The following is a 16,574-nucleotide window of genomic DNA, read 5'->3' as shown; positions in this document are numbered from 1 at the left end:
ATTTTTCGAATACTTTTAGACTATTTAGTTTGCAAATTGAAGCAAATTATTGAATATTTTATTTACCAGTTACCATCAAGTGTAAAAAATACTTAAACAAAAATTACAAAAGTTCAAGTCCTACAAAATCAAAATTCTGGTTCTCGTTGTGGTTTATCAAATTCTTCCTTAAAAGCATCAATTATGGAGTTGGCTTCCTCTAACTGTTTTTGAAGTCTGGCAACTTCACGCCTTTTATTTTCGAAAGCTTCCGAGATATGTTGTAGAGCAATTTCCGTATCAGCGGACACCCTTTTGGCCCTATTGGCTTCGGTCAGTTCCTCAATCATGTCTTTTTTCAGCTTGAGTTTTTCGTTTTCCAGGTCTGAAATGACGCGTTTCAGGTCGTCTCTCTCATCTTCCAATCCGTATTTTTCTTTTTTGATTTCCGTTAGTTCTGTGTTTAGTTCGTCGATTTTTCTTTTGTACCTAAAATTTAGTTTAGTAAGTTTTTTGGGTTTGAAAAATTATTGTAACACCTTTCCATGTCTTCGTATATTTGTTCAGTCTCGAATTTCAGTTTGGTGTTTTCCACTTCCAATTCCGTGACCAAATGCTTCATATCAGCCAATTTATCTTTCAGGATCAGTTTTTCGTCATCATCCCTGAGTCTCCTTATGGTTTCCAGTGCTTGGTCTGACCTGGACTGCTCTTCCTCAAGCCTTTTCGTTAACGTTTTGCAAAGTTCTTTTACACTACTCTCTTCAGGTAGTTTGAGTTCGAAAGGTTCCGGTCTATCGTTAATTTTCTTCAGGATAATGTCGAGTTCTTCAATTGATTTTAAAATTTCTTGCTTCTCTTTCTGTTGCTTCAGCATTTCCTCCTTGCTCAAGCCCGGAGGTACAGACTTTAGAGAGTTAATTTTATGTTTTAGAGATTCGTTCAAGGAATATAAGTGGTTTTTCTCTTTAATTAATTGCTCGAACACTTTAGGGTCTACGGTGCTTTTGCGCAATTCCTCCAAATGCTTAGAAAGTTTTAGCACGTTTTGTTGTAACCTTTTATTTTCTGTATACAGAAATGTTTGGTTTTCTAACAGTTGTTTGTTCATCACTGTTTCACTGGTAAATTCTGTTACACCTTCGGGATTCATTTTCACTGAGAATTTTTAGGGATGAGGTATGGAAAAATAATTATGTTTTGACAAATAATTCAAGACAGGTTTGTGATTTTTGTAATCTGTCATTTTTTTGCTAATAATTATTCTGTGTGGTTATATTTGAAACGACAAGGTTCAGGTGTGATTTTGATGATAATGAATTGTTTGCAAACATCATGGGGACATTTGATCCCCTATAGTGACTGATATTGACTATTTCTGCCATCATCATAGCTGTTAAACTTTTCCGATTTTAAACTAAATACAATGTTACGCCATTGCAGTAGGTACTGCCATCATTTACATTTCCTAAATAAGTACCATGATGTAACTGATTCTTTTGTTGCATCAAGTTATTTTTTGGCAAGAAATTGGATGTAAAAGAGTCAGTAGTATTGCAGTGGAAGTTGCAGCATGAAGCAACATGTCGGTGGTACCATTCCAAGAGTAGATAAAGGTACAGCTTGCTTAAACTTACTAATCTATACTAGTGTTTAGTTCTAAACTTGACTAACAGATGGTTCCTACAGTATTAATTATTCGAAAATTGCTACTGACAAGTACTTAATTAAATAGTACAAGCCGATAACCATCTGATAACCTAACCAAACATCCACTTGATACTATATTACTTTAGCCTAAACATTGATTAACGATTCAGTATTTTTACAAGCTGCCACAAAATCACAATGGCTTCTAAAGTGCCGAAAGTAAAATTGAACAATGGGTTGGAAATACCTATTTTCGGTTTAGGAACATGGAAGGTAAGTAAATACATTTCAGAATTATATTTTTTGTTGACTCTGATGCAAGTGTTGGAATCCGGTTCAATAGGTCATCTCTTTCTTATCCAAATTGGTCACTAAGCGGCTTTCGTTTGCCATTTAAGTTAAATTAATAGTTTATTTTTATGTGTGGTTGTTATTGCAAGATTATTGTTAAAATTAGTATACAAATATAATGGTGTAGCTAGTTTATCTTGTTAGTCGTCAAATTTGGTAAAAATCAAAGTTTTTCCTAAATGATTAGATTGTGATTCCATTTACTTATTACATAAACCGTTCAAACGTCAGTTATCTACTTAAACCAAGCTTGAAGTACTTAAGTAAATATGAAACCAATTCGTCTGAGAGTTGGCATAAAACTTATAGATGTTTAATTAATATATTATTGTAGATAATAAGTGTGAAATATTATATTGGTGACATTGCCAGTACTAAATTGAATGTTAGGAATGTGACATTCATTGATTCCATATTTGTCACATTCAAAACGTTAAGTCACTATTTTACTTTGACTTTCGCCATAAAATTAACACAGTAGGGTACTTCAACAAAGTGTCAAAAACTGCTGATTGGACATTTCCTTTAGATGACCTATGACGCAGTCATCCTGGTATACCTACTCTATACAGAGTTCTTAAAAACAAAAAGGTAGTGAGAAACTCTTAGAAATGATCAAACCTGGGTCTTAATTCTTGAAATCAGGGAACTCTCAAGAGAAGTGTTGATAGAATGTGACAGAAGAAACTGACAATGGCGGGTTTCTGTCACATTCTTCAGACCTTTCTCTTGATAACTCACTTCGTTTCAAGAATACGCACCCTGAAGCAAAAAAAATTGGAAGGATTTCAAAATCATCCGAACCTTATCTCGTTTACACATAATTAATTTGTACTAATAGCTAAAGATTAATGAAAAAAAATAGAAATAGCGCTCTTTGCAAATTATAATTAATTGCGATGTATATAAATCGGGAAAATAGTGGTGATAAGTGCAAACATATAAATGCTAGACGAAGCCAACCTAAAGACATCAGTTGCATGTAGTAAAACTGAACTACAGCAACATGAGGGTAGCAATTGTTCTTGGTTTGGCCGTCTGTGTCTCCGCCTTGCCTTTCAGTACAAGGACTGATGTTTCTGACTTTAGCAATAATGGATTGTCTAATAATCAAGGTAAGTTGATTTATCAAACATCTGGTTCATAAAAATTTCCTTTTTTTAACGTTAGACTACAAGGAAGTTCTTAAACAAGCCGACGAGTACCTCGACGAGCAATTGGCTGAAGGCAAAGTTTCTCAAGATTTCGTCGATAAGATCAACCAACAATTAGATGGTACAGAGAACCTGAGAGAGAGAGAACGTTCTGCATACCTTGATGATACCAACCAACAATTAGGTGGTACAGAGAACCCGAGAGAGAGAGAACGTTCTGCATACCATGATGATCCTGATCCCTCATATGCAAGCTATCGTCCTAATCGCAACAACTTCGCAAACCATTTGACAAACGACGCAATCCGTTTGACACACTTGCGAAAGGTCTTGCAATTCCTCTATCAACCACACTATGGCGTTTCTCCAAGCACCATACAGTATCTTATCCAAAAATACGAGAGTGCCCTTTTTATCCATCAACTCAATCAATTAGATAAAAATCAAGGACAAGGTGGATTTGGTGGACCTTATTTTAATCCATACTTACTAGGAAACCCTTTTTACGGACCTCTTAATTACAGTCCATTTACTTACTACCCTTATTAGATATTAGTTTTCAGCTGGCTATAAGCAATGCAGTCAAACGACAATTCTAGTACTACATTTTTCTTGATGTACAGTCTGTTTTGATTATAGCAATAAATAAAAGTCATATAATGCATAAAGTGGTGTTTTTTTGTGTCACTTTAATTTTGAAGGAATAATGTGTACCTTCTTTGAAAGTGATATTTTTACATAACAAAACGTAAATGTCTGCATGACTAGTTTAAGCAAAATTATGATTTAACTTAAAACCTAACGCCATTAGAAAACGTCCCTCTAGCTCTTTATGTTATCGAGATATTGAATTTCAAAAAGTAGTAAAAAAAGCTAATATCACCCCATTATTTAAATTTTTTAGAAAAATAAAAAATTTGAAAGTTCTTTTTTTGTACTTATTTCACCTAATTTAAGGTCCTTTGGTATAAATATTCCTTTTGCTGTGCATTGGAACCCTCCTGGATCAAAATAAAAAATTGCCAAAATTGAACTTTTTGCAAAAATTACATTTTCTCAATTTTTGAATGATTGTAACTTTTTTATTTGAACTCTTATAGATTTCACTGAAACACAATTAGAAAAAGGATAAAAAATACTACAAAATGAGCAAAAACTAGCCTCGCTAGCACTCCATGTTACCGAGATATTAAATTTCAAAAAGTATCAGCCAAAAACTTTACATCGTTTCCATAGTACAGAAAAAACATAGTTAACCTAACATAACACTCAACACACGTTTAATGCATTTTTTTAATGTTTATCGTTAATTTGGGAAGAAGTGTTTTTCTACAAACAACATTACAATCATTTTAAGTTACTATACTCCTGAAAAATTGTCAAACGTTGGCTTTTACCAAATATTTTATAATGTATAAATAATTTACAAATAGCAATAATTATTCTGTGTGGTTATATTTGAAAAGACAAGGTTCAGGTGTGATTTTGATGATAATGAATTGTTTGCAAACATCATGGGGACATTTGATCCCCTATAGGGACTGATATTGACTATTTCCGCCATCATCATAGCTGTTAAACTTTTCCGATTTTAAACTAAATACAATGTTACGCCATTGCAGTAGGTACTGTCATCATTTACATTTCCTAAATAAGTACCATGATGTAACTGATTCTTTTGTTGCATCAAGTTATTTTTTGTAAATATGAAACCAATTCGTCTGAGAGTTGGCATAAAACTTATAGATGTTTAATTAATATATTATTGTAGATAATAAGTGTGAAATATTATATTGGTGGTCACTCTATTTTACTTTGCCATAAAATTAACACAGTAGGGCACTTCAACAAAGTGTCAAAAACTGCTGATTGGACATTTCCTTTAGATGACCTATGACGCAGTCATCCTGGTATACCTACTCTATACAGAGTTCTTAAAAACAAAAAGGTAGTGAGAAACTCTTAGAAATCATCAAACCTGGGTCTGAATTCTTGAAATCAGGGAACGGAATTCCCAAGAGAAGTGTTGATAGAATGTGACAGAAGAAACTGACAATGGCGGGTTTCTGTCACATTCTTCAGACCTTTCTCTTGATAACTCACTTCGTTTCAAGAATACGCACCCTGAAGCAAAAATATAGGAAGGATTTCAAAACCATCCGAACCTTATCTCGTTTACATATAATTAATATGTATTAATAGCCAAATTTTAATGAAGAAAATAGAAATGCGCTCTTTGCAAATTATAATTAATTGCGATGTATATAAATCGGGAAAATAGTGGTGATAAGTGCAAACATATAAATGCTAGACGAAGCCAATCTAAAGACATCAGTTGCATGTAGTAAAACTGAACTACAGCAACATGAGGGTAGCAATTGTTCTTGGTTTGGCCGTCTGTGTCTCCGCCTTGCCTTTCGGTATAAGGACTGATGTTTCTGACTTTAGCAATAATGGATTGTCTAATAATCAAGGTAAGTTGATTTATCAAACATCTGGATCATAAAAATTTCCTTTTTTTAACGTTAGACTACAAGGAAGTTCTTAAACAAGCCGAGAAGTACCTCAAAGAGCAATTGGATGCAGGGAAAGTTTCTCAAGAATTCGTCGATAAGATCAACGAAAAATTAGGCGGTCTAGGGCAAAAAAACCAGCAGAATCAGTATGCACAAGGGTATCCTAGCAGTAATGGTCTCCAAAGAAGAAAAAGGCAAGCAAGTTATCCAGTACCAATATATAATGTGCAACAATGCTTGCAAAGCGTGTTGCAATACCTCCATACATACCCATATGGCATTTCTCCAAGCATCATACAGCATCTTATCGATTTATACGAGCGTGCCCTTTTTCTCTATCAACTCAGCCAGAACTATCAAAATCAAGGACAAGTTGTATTTGGTGGCCCTGTTTTTAATCCATTTTACGGAAACCCTTTTTACGGATCTCCTATTTACGGACCTCCTATTTACGGACCTTCTATTTACGGGTAAATAAACATTAGACATTAGTTTTCAGCTGCCTATAAGCAATGCAGTCAAACAACCTCTAGTACTACATTTTTCTTGATGTACAGTGTGTTTTGATTATAGCAATAAATAAAAGTCATATAATGCATAAAGTGGTGTTTTTTTGTGTCACTTTAATTTTGAAGGAATAATGTGTACCTTCTTTGAAAGTGATATTTTTACATAACAGAACGTAAATGTCTGCATGACTAGTTTAAGCAAAATTATGATTTAACTTAAAACCTAACGCCATTAGAAAACGCCCTTCCAGCTCTTTATGTTATCGAGATATTGAATTTCAAAAAGTAGTAAAAAAGACCCCTTATATCCCCCCCATTTTTTAAATTTTTTAGAAAAATTAAAAATTTGAAAGTTCTTTTTTTGTACTTTTCACCTAATTTAAGGTCCTTTGGTATAAATATTCCTTTTGCTGTGCATTGGAACCCTCCTGGATCAAAATAAAAAATTGCCAAAATTGCACTTTTTGCAAAAATTACATTTTCTCAATTTTTGAATGATTGTAACTTTTTTATTTGAACTCTTATAGATTTCACTGAAACACAATTAGAAAAAGGATAAAAAATACTACAAAATGAGCAAAAACTAGCCTCGCTAGCACTCCATGTTACCGAGGTATTAAATTTCAAAAAGTATCAGCCAAAAACTTTACATCGTTTCCATAGTACAGAAAAAACATAGTTAACCTAACATAACACTCAACACACGTTTAATGCATTTTTTTTATGTTTATCGTTAATTTGGGAAGAAGTATTTTTCTTCCACCAACATTACAATCATTTTAAGTTACTATACTCCTGAAAAATTGTCAAACGTTGGCTTTTACCAAATATTTTATAATGTATGTATAAATAATTTACAAATAGCAATAATTATTTTTTTTTAATTCAAAACAAATTTTGCTTACTAAACTTGTACCTACCTGTTTCTATTTAAAATTTTGCACTTTCTTGCAAAAACAAAGATATTTCTACAAATTTTTTTTGTACTTTATTTTAAAAAAATGCAATGTTACTGCAAATAATAAGTGTTGTATTTCATCACAATTTAATTACTTTTTAACCGTAAATTATATCGCCTTGTGACATTTCACCTTGCAAAAAAAATCTGTCGCCAAGGAACGATTAAAGAATCAATTTGACGAATTTTAACAAACATGTTTTCTTCACATGTATTAAAGTTACGCTAATTAATAATATCAACCCCGATAAGGGTTCGAATTCAGTGTGAGTTATCGGTGATTTGTGCGTATAAATATGGGCGGATCTGGTTCGAAAAGTATCAGTCTCATCCGATCGGTTTGCCTTAGTTCTTCGAAGAAGAAGAGCAATGAAGTCGGTCATCTTATTAGCTTTGGTGGCGTTTGCTGCTGCAGTGCCCCTCCAAACCACCCCCCAAGTACCCAACCAGGTCGTAGGCGGATTTTTCGGACAGCAAAACGGATCCTTAGGTAACATCTGCCAAGTTGCTCAGTACATTGCTTACCAATTCAACCAGTTCCAACAACTTAAGTATACTCCTGTCCAAGTTAGCGAATATCTTTTGGAGCAAGGTTTCCCACAAAATGTGGCCAATTTCTTCGCTCAACAATATGAAACTGGTTTGACCCTGCCTTACTTCCAAGCTCCTTACTTGATTTTCCAGTACTTCTATGAACAAGGTGTTCCTCAAGAAGTTGAACAGTACATTGCCCAACAAATCGGTAAGGTTTACCAATTATTCCAAAACTACTACTCCCAAAATGGTCAGCAGGCTTACGAACAAGTTTACTCTGGTGTACCAGTACCATTCTCTCAATTCATCATTGAATTCGGCAGATATTACAACCAAAACGGTGTCACTTCTTCTAGCGCTTCTTACGCTTACCAGCAATTACTTCTGTCTGAGCAATACATCCAAAACATCTTCCAGTACTTCCAGACTCAGCAAAGATCCCAACAACAAGTTTACCAATACATCTACAACCAATTAGAGTCAGCTCTGAGATCCATCCAAACTGCCAAATCTATCTATCAATCATACCAGTCTTACAATCAATTCTACGTTCCTTACTATGCTGTTCAGTACTACGGTGTTCAAACCCAACAAATCTACCAATACCTGCAAAACGTTTACCTTTACATCCAACAACAACAGTACGTGTTTCCTCAATACGTCACCCAACAAGTGCAACAAGCCTACTTTGCTGCTTTGAACGCCTACCAAGCTTACCAACCCAGGCAGTACCTTTACGGTCAAGGACTCCAATACGAAGCCCAGAGCTATCAATACAACTATGGACAAGTCTACCAATACGTCCAGTACCTGTTGCAGTACGTCCAACAACAAGTCGCTCAAGGTGTAATCACCCAAGAGTACGCCAGCTACATCATCCAACAATTGGAATTGATACAACAAGCTGTTCAGTCTGGATATGTGTCTACCAACGGCAACGGATACCAACAAATCTTCCAGTACTACCAGAACATCCTGCGATACATTCAAAACAACAGCATTGTCCCGCAATACTTCATCCAGTACTTTACGCAGCGCATCCAGTTTGTTCTTCAACTCCTCCAAGGAGTTCAACAAAGGAACTTCGGTGGTTACTTCTCTAGGTATTTCAACCAATCTCCATCCTACGTGCCTTCAACCTACTCCAGTTCTTCCAACTACGGCTACGGATCTTACAACCCAAGTTACGGATCTTACAACTCAAACTACGGATACCAAGGACCCTACACCTCTTCTTACGGCTACGGTTCTTCTAGCTACCCTTACCAATACGGTTCCTATGGAAGCTACGGTTACAAGGGTTTGCAAAATGTAGGCTACCCCTACAGTTTCAACTATGGCAGATACCCATATGTTTCTGCTGCCGCCGGTAAGTAAAATACAGGAGAAACATTATAAAAGTTTGAATAATTATTATTTTTTTTCAGCTGCCTAAACATACAACCTTTAGGACAACCCAGCTCTACGAGAACAAATATTATGTGTAATTGAATGTTGTTATAGAACGAATAAATTGTTGTAATTTGAATGTTTAGTTTGTTTATGATTACGCCCATTTTTGAGTTGACATTTCATGGCATGACAAGTACACATGTGTGTTTGACAAGATCTACTGGGTGTTCAAAAAAACTATCATTGTATTTTTGCGATAAAATGTCATACAACGTTTTGTATGCTTTCCAGACACTTTTTCACATACAGTATGTGTAAATAGTATGGAAAACACAAATGGGGACATTCCATAATTTTCTTATTCCAGAGAAGATTAAAACTGGTCGGTTTGCAATCATTTTTGTATTTTTGTAAACTATTTTAATAGAAAAATTTAGTTTTTACATTTGTTAGAGTAAACAAAAAGTGTTTAAAATATACTTTCTCATGGTGGGCAAATTCAACATCTGACTATTGATTTTTTTTTAGTCCAAATCTGGAGAAGTAGAACAGGCAGTAAAAGATGCTATTGACATTGGTTATCGTCATATTGACTGTGCTTACGTGTATGGTAATGAAAAAGAAGTGGGGGCAGCCTTGGCTGCCAAAATTGGTGATGGTACTGTTAAAAGAGAAGATCTTTGGATCACCTCGTACGTAAAAAATTTGCCTGAATTACCTGGTTTTGTATTTATTCCTATGTTATTACAGGAAACTGTGGAATAGCTACCACAGACCTGATTTAGTTGAGAAGAACCTTCAAATCACTTTAAGCAGATTAGGGCTGGCTTATTTGGATTTGTACTTGATTCATTGGCCTACTGGATACAAGGTTGTCTTCATGACTCATTTTTTGTAGTTTTTTTTTCAATTTCAAATGTTATTTCAGGAGGAACTAGAAGATTTTCCTAAAGATGCCGAGGGTAACATAATTTATAGTGACGTGGACTATTTGGACACTTGGAAAGCGATGGAGGCAGCCCAGAAGAAAGGTTTGACCAAGACTATCGGCTTGTCCAACTTCAATAAAGCCCAAATTACCAGGGTTTTGGAAAATGCTACTGTCAAACCCGCCGTCTTGCAGGTTGAACACGCACTTTCTGTACTTTCTCAAAACTCATTAATTTTTTGGTAGATCGAGTGTCATCCCTACTTAAACCAAAAAAGGTTGATTGAATTTGCCAAGTCTAAGGGCATTGCGGTGACAGCTTACAGTCCTCTGGGATCTCCCGACAGGCCCTGGGCAAAACCAGGTAAAACTTCCAAACTTTTGTTCTGACAAAATATTAATTTGTGCTTTTAGGCGATCCCCAACTCATGGACGACCCTAAAGTCGTGGAACTGGCAAAGAAATACGGAAAAACCCCAGCACAAATCTTGTTACGCTACCAAATCGAAAGAGGAGTGATTACTATTCCGAAATCGGTCACCAAATCCAGAATCCAGCAGAACTTTGACATTTTCGACTTTAAGCTAGCACCAGAAGATATCGCTTATATTGACACTTTTGACTGCAATGGCAGATTATGTGCTTTGGCAACGTAAGTTGTTTAGTATGAATTTATTGGTAATTTTTAAATATAAAAAAAACATTATTTCAGTGCCTTGACTCACAAGTATCATCCCTTCGAACATGATGAGTATTAATTTTTTTTTATGGTGTAAAAACATGGGTTAATAAATCATTTTGTTTATTTTTTGTGTAGTTATTTCTCCAAAATTTGTTTTAAATGTTTGTTGAAGGAAAAATATGCTAAAATTTGTTTCTTATTTGAACATATAAAATCAATTTTTTAAGCCCTACCCTGGCTATGTATGTACTATATTTGTTTATACTAATTATTTAGCGTTCTGACTAAAAGTGTAAAGTGCTTTTAATCAAAGAAAATTTCCAGTCATGCTTGAAAGCTGTTGGAATAATGGACAAATATCAATTTTTTCATTTTTAAAACTGTCCATATGTGCAGCATTTTCTCAAATTGTAAGCACTGTTTGTAGTTTGTGATTGATCAAGAAAAAGATTCACAAATGTTGCACATTTAGACTTAGCACAATAAGCAAGTTTGAACTTATAAAAAAATTGGTTTAAATAATAACCTTACTTTGTGTTAAATCAGTAGTAAGAGAAAAAACTAAAAAGTGGTCAGTTTCTGCTAATTGGCTTCTTCAGGCATACGAAACAAAGTGAAGGTTGCGTTTCATCAAGGCTACAACCCACAAAACATGAAAATTCAAATTAAAAAAAGTTTCTATGATATTACTGAAAAGTAAATTATAGTGATCACACTACTTTGCCATTGAGGTCTTCTAGTTGAAATTACCTATCAAACTTTAAAAGAAGTTTAAAGGTAGAATAGTCAACCAACTATGACATAATAGCTATTTATGTACCAAGGGCGTTAGATAGGACATAATGTCCTGAATGACTGGACATTATTCTCTCCATAACGCCTGTGGTGCATACAAATGTTTTATGTTTCACCTAATTCAGTAATTATTTACTGTTTCTGACATTGAAAAGTTTTGATAGTCCTGTCAGCTGGACGAAATTTTAGAAAATATAAAAAAAAATGCAGCAAAAACTTATTATGTCAGGTTGTTGAACACTGTAATCTACACCGTTTCCATAACGTATAGGTTGAAACATAAAACATAACAAATTAGATTAATAAAAAAACACTTGTTATTAAGCTTAGTAATCTGTTTACTCCAAACGTTTAAACGTACTCTTATCGTTCAACTTTGTAGTGAAAGTTTGTGCTATCAAATCAAAATTTCCACTTGTAAAACTCATCAAAGCATTTATCCTTGAATCTCGACATTTTTGTATACCCTGTACCAAAATTTTCCACGTGATACATTACTGTTGTTAACTCTTCCACTCGGTGTTACATTATAGGTTCGAATTATATTAGTCAGTTCCTTGTTGCTTAGTATTAGTTATAATAATATTTAACTTGATTTTTTCTATAGACAGGACAGGGTTTGGGTTTTCTGCACTTTTGTATTGTAATTGTGAATATTGGTCAAAATTTATGTGAATACGAAATCTCGTACTAAATCAGTCTATAAGTAATAAAAACTAATTTGAAGTACACTCAATGTTATCAAAATTATGTAACAGCAAAGTTGTCATGATATTTGAGATTACTTAATATTGTTTAATCAGAGTAAATTCTAAATCATTATTTTTTTCATATTTGAGATGCAAAATGATAAATTTATGTAGATTGTGTTTAATAAAGCAGAGTACTTTAAGTTTTTTAGTATTGAATTTAAAAATGGAAAAATATGGATGATATAGGAAGGATCACATGGCGGTAATGCGTTTTGAGCTAGTTAAGCTTGGTTTTAACTTACTTTATTATCAATAAGTAGCTTTTAAAAATACGCTGACATTACATGGTTGACATTTACTTAATGTCACTTTTTTCAATTAAAAGAAAAACATCACAAGTCCGGTTCTGATCAATTTGCTTGTTCGCCTTGAACCAGCTCAATTGATAAATAGAAGGTTTGAAAATAGAATCGCGCGCATTCTATTCCGGCATTTTCGTGTGAATGGTTGTCGGCATTGTTCGTTCCGCATTAACAAACATGACAAACAAAGTACCAAAAATCAAGTTCAACAATGGACAAGAATTTCCCGTTTTCGGTTTGGGCACCTGGAAGGTAAGTGCTTTTTTGCGCTGTTGAATTTCAAAATTAGCAGATTTGGTAGCGGAAAATTTGCCGACCGCAGGTGTGGGTGACCTTGATCGCCTGGCAACTGTATATTATACAATACGTGTGTTTTTTCCTGCTATTGCTTGCCGGTATACCCGAAAAATCTTTATTTTAAGTCAAAATGTTTTCATTTACTTAAATCCTAGATTGTTTGCCATTTTGTATGTTTTTTTAATTCTAGATTTAAAGAAAACGTACATAAACGTTTTTTCTATATTTTTTTAAAGAAATTAATTGTTGTCGTTATATTGATGGTAACTTTTATCAAATAAACTATTTATCAAGAAGCTGGAAGAAGTCAAAACTGAAATTGTGATTTACATTTTTGAAATGTCAATATAAAACAGATTTCAAACCTTAAGATATAATTCATGATATCATTCTGGTGGACTAAAACTGCTTATCTTAATTTAGAAAAAAACAAACTACTTGATGAAATTATTTTGTTTATTTTATCTTATTATTATTATCTATCTCTTTGATTATTACGTTTATTAACGATTTCTCATTTAATCAAAACTCCCTTATAGACTATAATTAAGCATTTTAGTTAACAAATTAAATGTTTATAAAGTTTTGGACAAAACTGCTTTTGTAGAGATTAGAGTTTCTTAACTTCAGATCAAAAGCAGCAAGCTAAAAGCTGCTTTTCTAACCAATCAAAGAACACACTGTACTGCGATTGATCCAAATACTGCACTTGCAAATTTAGTATTATTTACCTAACAAGTGCGGAAAATGGTAATTTCCCGCAGAGTTAAAGGGCGAAAAAAATGTTTTCCTACGAGTATCATTTTTCATTTCATTTTAAGTGTATTCTTAACTGATAAATCAAATATACAGTTATGGTTTTATGATTTAACAATTTTTTTTTTAAATAAAATGAGTGCGGAAAAGTAACTTTCCCCACTAGTTGAGTTACATTTTTTCTTCGCTTAAACATCTCATAAAAAGCTTGGTGAAAATGGGTATTTTCGCTCTACACATATAAACTTCAAAATTGCAGGTTTATTATTCATTTATTGTAAATTAATCTTGCAATGCGGAAAAGTACCTTTACCGCCCTCTAGTAGGAAAAAATTTTACATATGACTACTAATTTTTTTAAATACTGTGACAGTTGGGTTACTCCTTTTTCTGGAAATGAACAAGTTTTAGTGAAATTCTCATTTAGTAAAGCCTCAATTATTTTAACAATTTTTCTGTTTTTTTATGCTTTTTTTCGTCTTTTGTCTATCCTTATTTACACTTTTCTTTGTGCTTCTTTTATTATTTGCATTTAGGTATTAATATCAGTATTTTCTCTACTGAACACTTTAAAATAGCTTTTTACTGCAGTCACAATCTTAACACCACCATAATTATGATATAATCTAATATGTTTGTTGAAATCTCAAATTATTACTTGCAAAAACTGTAAGCCGATAAGTACGCAATTATCATCTTTAAGAGAAAACAAAATTGTTGATAAATTGTTATATTATTTTAGTTTTGTAATTATGTCTAAGATAATTATTATGCAAAGCTGTGACGTACTGTATAAACCGACGTTTTGTTTCATAAAAAGCTCTTCAGAATGATTGATTTCTCAACTCAATCATTGTAATTTTTTCAGTTACTGGGTGGTTAGATTGGAGTTATAGTAAAATTTTTAAAGTTTGGGAATTAGTTCCAACTGAAAGAATGATTATTCGACTTAAATATTAAAAAAACTTCCAAAATTTATGATTAATTATTGTCTAAATTGTGCAACTCAATATTTTCTCACATTTAATAACAGCTTGGAAGTCAGAAATAGAAAGTTACTGATAATGTTTTACGTACAAACAGTCCTTGGATCCATTTGCCAGGAATCTGCTACTCAATATAATCTATTATTTTGGAAAAATTTTTATGTTTAGTTTGCTGTTGTAATCACCACACTGATAATGGTTGTAAATTAATTAAGTGCCTGATTTTGGAAAAAGTTGCACTTTTACAACTCTGCGGTTTTGTTAGATAAATTGGGTTGTCAATTTTGTTGTGTATTTTGAGTTAATTTTTGAAACACGAGCTAACAGGTTATCCGGGTCATCTTTAATTTTGCTTATACACAAGTGTAAAATGTTATCATTACGTAAGACAGTTAACTGGCAACAAATTTTGTAGAATAAATATCATTAGATAGATGATTTGAAAACTAAATGATGAATGAGTTATTAACAATTTTCAGTCTAAACCTGGTCAAGTTACCCAAGCTGTCAAAGACGCTTTTGACATTGGTTACCGCCACATCGACTGCGCCCACATCTACCTTAACGAACCTGAAGTAGGTGAAGCCATCAAGGCTAAAATTGCCGATGGCACCATCAAAAGAGAAGAAATCTACATTACCAGGTAAATTCTTAAATAATTAGTAATTAACTTAGCTGACTTTTTTTTCCTTTAGTAAACTGTGGAACACCATGCACCGACCTGACCTGGTAGAACCAGCAATCAGGAAAACTTTGTCTGACTTAGGTTTGGAATACTTAGACTTGTATCTAATTCATTGGCCTTTTGCCCTAAAGGTATTAATTTCCCTAAAGTTTGATTGTTAGGTAAAATTAACGGTTTGTGATTTAATATAGGAAGATGGTGAGCTATTCCCTGTTGATGCTAATGGCAAAACTCTCTTCAGTGATGTGGACTACGTCGACACATGGAAAGCCATGGAAGCCCTGGTTAAAAAAGGATTGACCAAGTCCATTGGTATTTCAAACTTCAACAAAAAACAGGTGGATAGATTATTGGAAAATGCCACCATTAAACCAGTAACCAATCAGGTAATTTCAGTCATTGGATTGTTTATTGTTCATTGTTCTATTGACCACCAAGTAAGAAAACAATGATTAGTAGCTTTATTGATATGTCGCTTTATCATCCAATTTGGTAGAACGTATATTGCAATATGGTATTTCAGTGGGTATTTAATTTTAATGTGAATATTTTTTATCTAAGCACTTTTATTACGCTTATGTCACATTTCCGATAATGTTTTGAAAAACATATTTTGCAATCAATTTTAGATAGAAGTGCACCCATACCTTAATCAAAAGAAATTGATTGAGCACTGTCAATCTAAAGGTATCGTGATCACCGCCTACAGTCCCTTAGGATCACCAGACAGGCCATGGGCCAAACCAGGCGACCCCCAATTGCTCGAAGACCCCAAAATCCAGGCGATTGCCAAGAAATACGGCAAGACCCCAGCTCAAGTTGTGATCAGGTTGCTAACAATGTAATTTATCCCTTGTTCGTTTTATATCAACTTTTTTTGCAGATACGGACTCCAAAGAAAGTTGATTGTCATTCCCAAATCGGTGACCAAATCTAGAATAGCTGAAAACTTCGACATCTGGGACTTCCAGTTGTCCGCCGAGGACATTGCTCATTTGGACACTTTCGATTGCAACGGTAGAATTTGCCCATACGATGAGTAAGTTTTATTCTAACTGCTTTAGAATTTACAAACTAAATTTGTGGGTTTTCAGTGCTTACGACCATAAGGACCATCCATTCATCCGTGATGAATACTAAATCAACTTCACTCATATCCATATTGTTCATAAAATGAACGGAACAACAACGTTACAAATGCAACCTTCAGCTTGAAATATTTTAAGTAGTTTGTTGTTAAATTCCACATTTGTTAAATACGTATTTTTTTAAATATATGTTAGGATCATACACCTATTATAATTACTTAATGTTTTATTTTTTATCCGGTGAACACTGTACATACAGG

General features: G+C 33.6%; 5 protein-coding genes across 6 annotated transcripts; 4 read left to right on the top strand and 1 right to left on the bottom strand.

Moving 5' to 3' along the window:
- Positions 1–36: 36 nt before the first annotated feature.
- LOC145731017 (uncharacterized) lies at positions 37–1,222 on the bottom strand. Its single transcript, XM_081982583.1, has 2 exons — positions 519–1,222; positions 37–468 (listed from the first exon to the last, which is right to left on the bottom strand). The coding sequence occupies exons 1-2, from the start codon at positions 1,130–1,132 to the stop codon at positions 129–131; spliced, it is 954 nt and encodes a 317-aa protein (XP_081838709.1). The 5' UTR covers positions 1,133–1,222; the 3' UTR covers positions 37–128.
- A 512-nt stretch (positions 1,223–1,734) lies between these two features.
- LOC145731015 (aldo-keto reductase 1B-like) lies at positions 1,735–10,776 on the top strand. Its single transcript, XM_081982580.1, has 7 exons — positions 1,735–1,902; positions 9,572–9,735; positions 9,794–9,914; positions 9,972–10,166; positions 10,218–10,335; positions 10,386–10,623; positions 10,684–10,776. Exons 1-7 carry the CDS (start codon positions 1,828–1,830, stop codon positions 10,727–10,729), a joined length of 957 nt encoding a protein of 318 aa, XP_081838706.1. The 5' UTR covers positions 1,735–1,827; the 3' UTR covers positions 10,730–10,776.
- LOC145731021 (uncharacterized) lies at positions 2,933–6,252 on the top strand. 2 transcript variants are annotated; one of them, XR_014178726.1, is made up of 3 exons: positions 2,933–3,095; positions 3,151–5,608; positions 5,664–6,252. XR_014178726.1 is itself a non-coding variant. In XM_081982589.1 (2 exons), exons 1-2 carry the CDS (start codon positions 5,500–5,502, stop codon positions 6,122–6,124), a joined length of 570 nt encoding a protein of 189 aa, XP_081838715.1. In that variant the 5' UTR covers positions 5,448–5,499; the 3' UTR covers positions 6,125–6,252. The 2 variants fall into 2 exon arrangements, 1 of the variants encoding a protein (XP_081838715.1); XM_081982589.1 differs by lacking the exon at positions 2,933–3,095 and having other exon boundaries at positions 5,448–5,608.
- On the top strand, positions 7,437–9,179 carry LOC145731002 (uncharacterized). Its single transcript, XM_081982564.1, has 2 exons — positions 7,437–9,020; positions 9,079–9,179. The coding sequence occupies exons 1-2, from the start codon at positions 7,487–7,489 to the stop codon at positions 9,084–9,086; spliced, it is 1,542 nt and encodes a 513-aa protein (XP_081838690.1). The 5' UTR covers positions 7,437–7,486; the 3' UTR covers positions 9,087–9,179.
- A 1,816-nt stretch (positions 10,777–12,592) lies between the features above and the next one.
- Positions 12,593–16,531, top strand: LOC145731011 (aldo-keto reductase 1B-like). The gene is made up of 7 exons (XM_081982575.1): positions 12,593–12,754; positions 15,021–15,184; positions 15,237–15,357; positions 15,418–15,612; positions 15,856–16,055; positions 16,110–16,265; positions 16,321–16,531. The coding sequence occupies exons 1-7, from the start codon at positions 12,644–12,646 to the stop codon at positions 16,364–16,366; spliced, it is 993 nt and encodes a 330-aa protein (XP_081838701.1). The 5' UTR covers positions 12,593–12,643; the 3' UTR covers positions 16,367–16,531.
- Positions 16,532–16,574: the final 43 nt, after the last annotated feature.

The sequence above is a fragment of the Ips typographus genome, linkage group LG6, assembly GCF_016097725.1.
Source record: "Ips typographus isolate SLU linkage group LG6, UJ_Ityp_2.0, whole genome shotgun sequence".
Classification (NCBI taxonomy): Eukaryota; Metazoa; Arthropoda; class Insecta; order Coleoptera; family Curculionidae; genus Ips; species Ips typographus.
The sequence above is the reverse complement of the archived record's forward strand: the minus strand, read 5'-3'. Positions and strand labels throughout refer to the sequence as shown.

Bases quoted from the DNA above. Each gene is read 5' to 3' on its own strand.
- LOC145731021 (XM_081982589.1), top strand. From the start codon at position 5,500: ATGAGGGTAGCAATTGTTCTTGGTTTGGCCGTCTGTGTCTCCGCCTTG. The intron at 5,609-5,663 runs GTAAGTTGATTT...TTTTAACGTTAG, and splicing joins TGGATTGTCTAATAATCAAG to ACTACAAGGAAGTTCTTAAA.
- LOC145731017 (XM_081982583.1), bottom strand. From the start codon at position 1,132: ATGAATCCCGAAGGTGTAACAGAATTTACCAGTGAAACAGTGATGAAC. The intron at 469-518 runs GTGTTACAATAA...ACTAAATTTTAG, and splicing joins ATATACGAAGACATGGAAAG to GTACAAAAGAAAAATCGACG.
- LOC145731011 (XM_081982575.1), top strand. From the start codon at position 12,644: ATGGTTGTCGGCATTGTTCGTTCCGCATTAACAAACATGACAAACAAA. The intron at 12,755-15,020 runs GTAAGTGCTTTT...AACAATTTTCAG, and splicing joins TCGGTTTGGGCACCTGGAAG to TCTAAACCTGGTCAAGTTAC. The intron at 15,185-15,236 runs GTAAATTCTTAA...TTTTTCCTTTAG, and splicing joins GAAGAAATCTACATTACCAG to TAAACTGTGGAACACCATGC.
- LOC145731015 (XM_081982580.1), top strand. From the start codon at position 1,828: ATGGCTTCTAAAGTGCCGAAAGTAAAATTGAACAATGGGTTGGAAATA. The intron at 9,736-9,793 runs GTACGTAAAAAA...ATGTTATTACAG, and splicing joins GAAGATCTTTGGATCACCTC to GAAACTGTGGAATAGCTACC. The intron at 10,624-10,683 runs GTAAGTTGTTTA...ACATTATTTCAG, and splicing joins AGATTATGTGCTTTGGCAAC to TGCCTTGACTCACAAGTATC.
- LOC145731002 (XM_081982564.1), top strand. From the start codon at position 7,487: ATGAAGTCGGTCATCTTATTAGCTTTGGTGGCGTTTGCTGCTGCAGTG.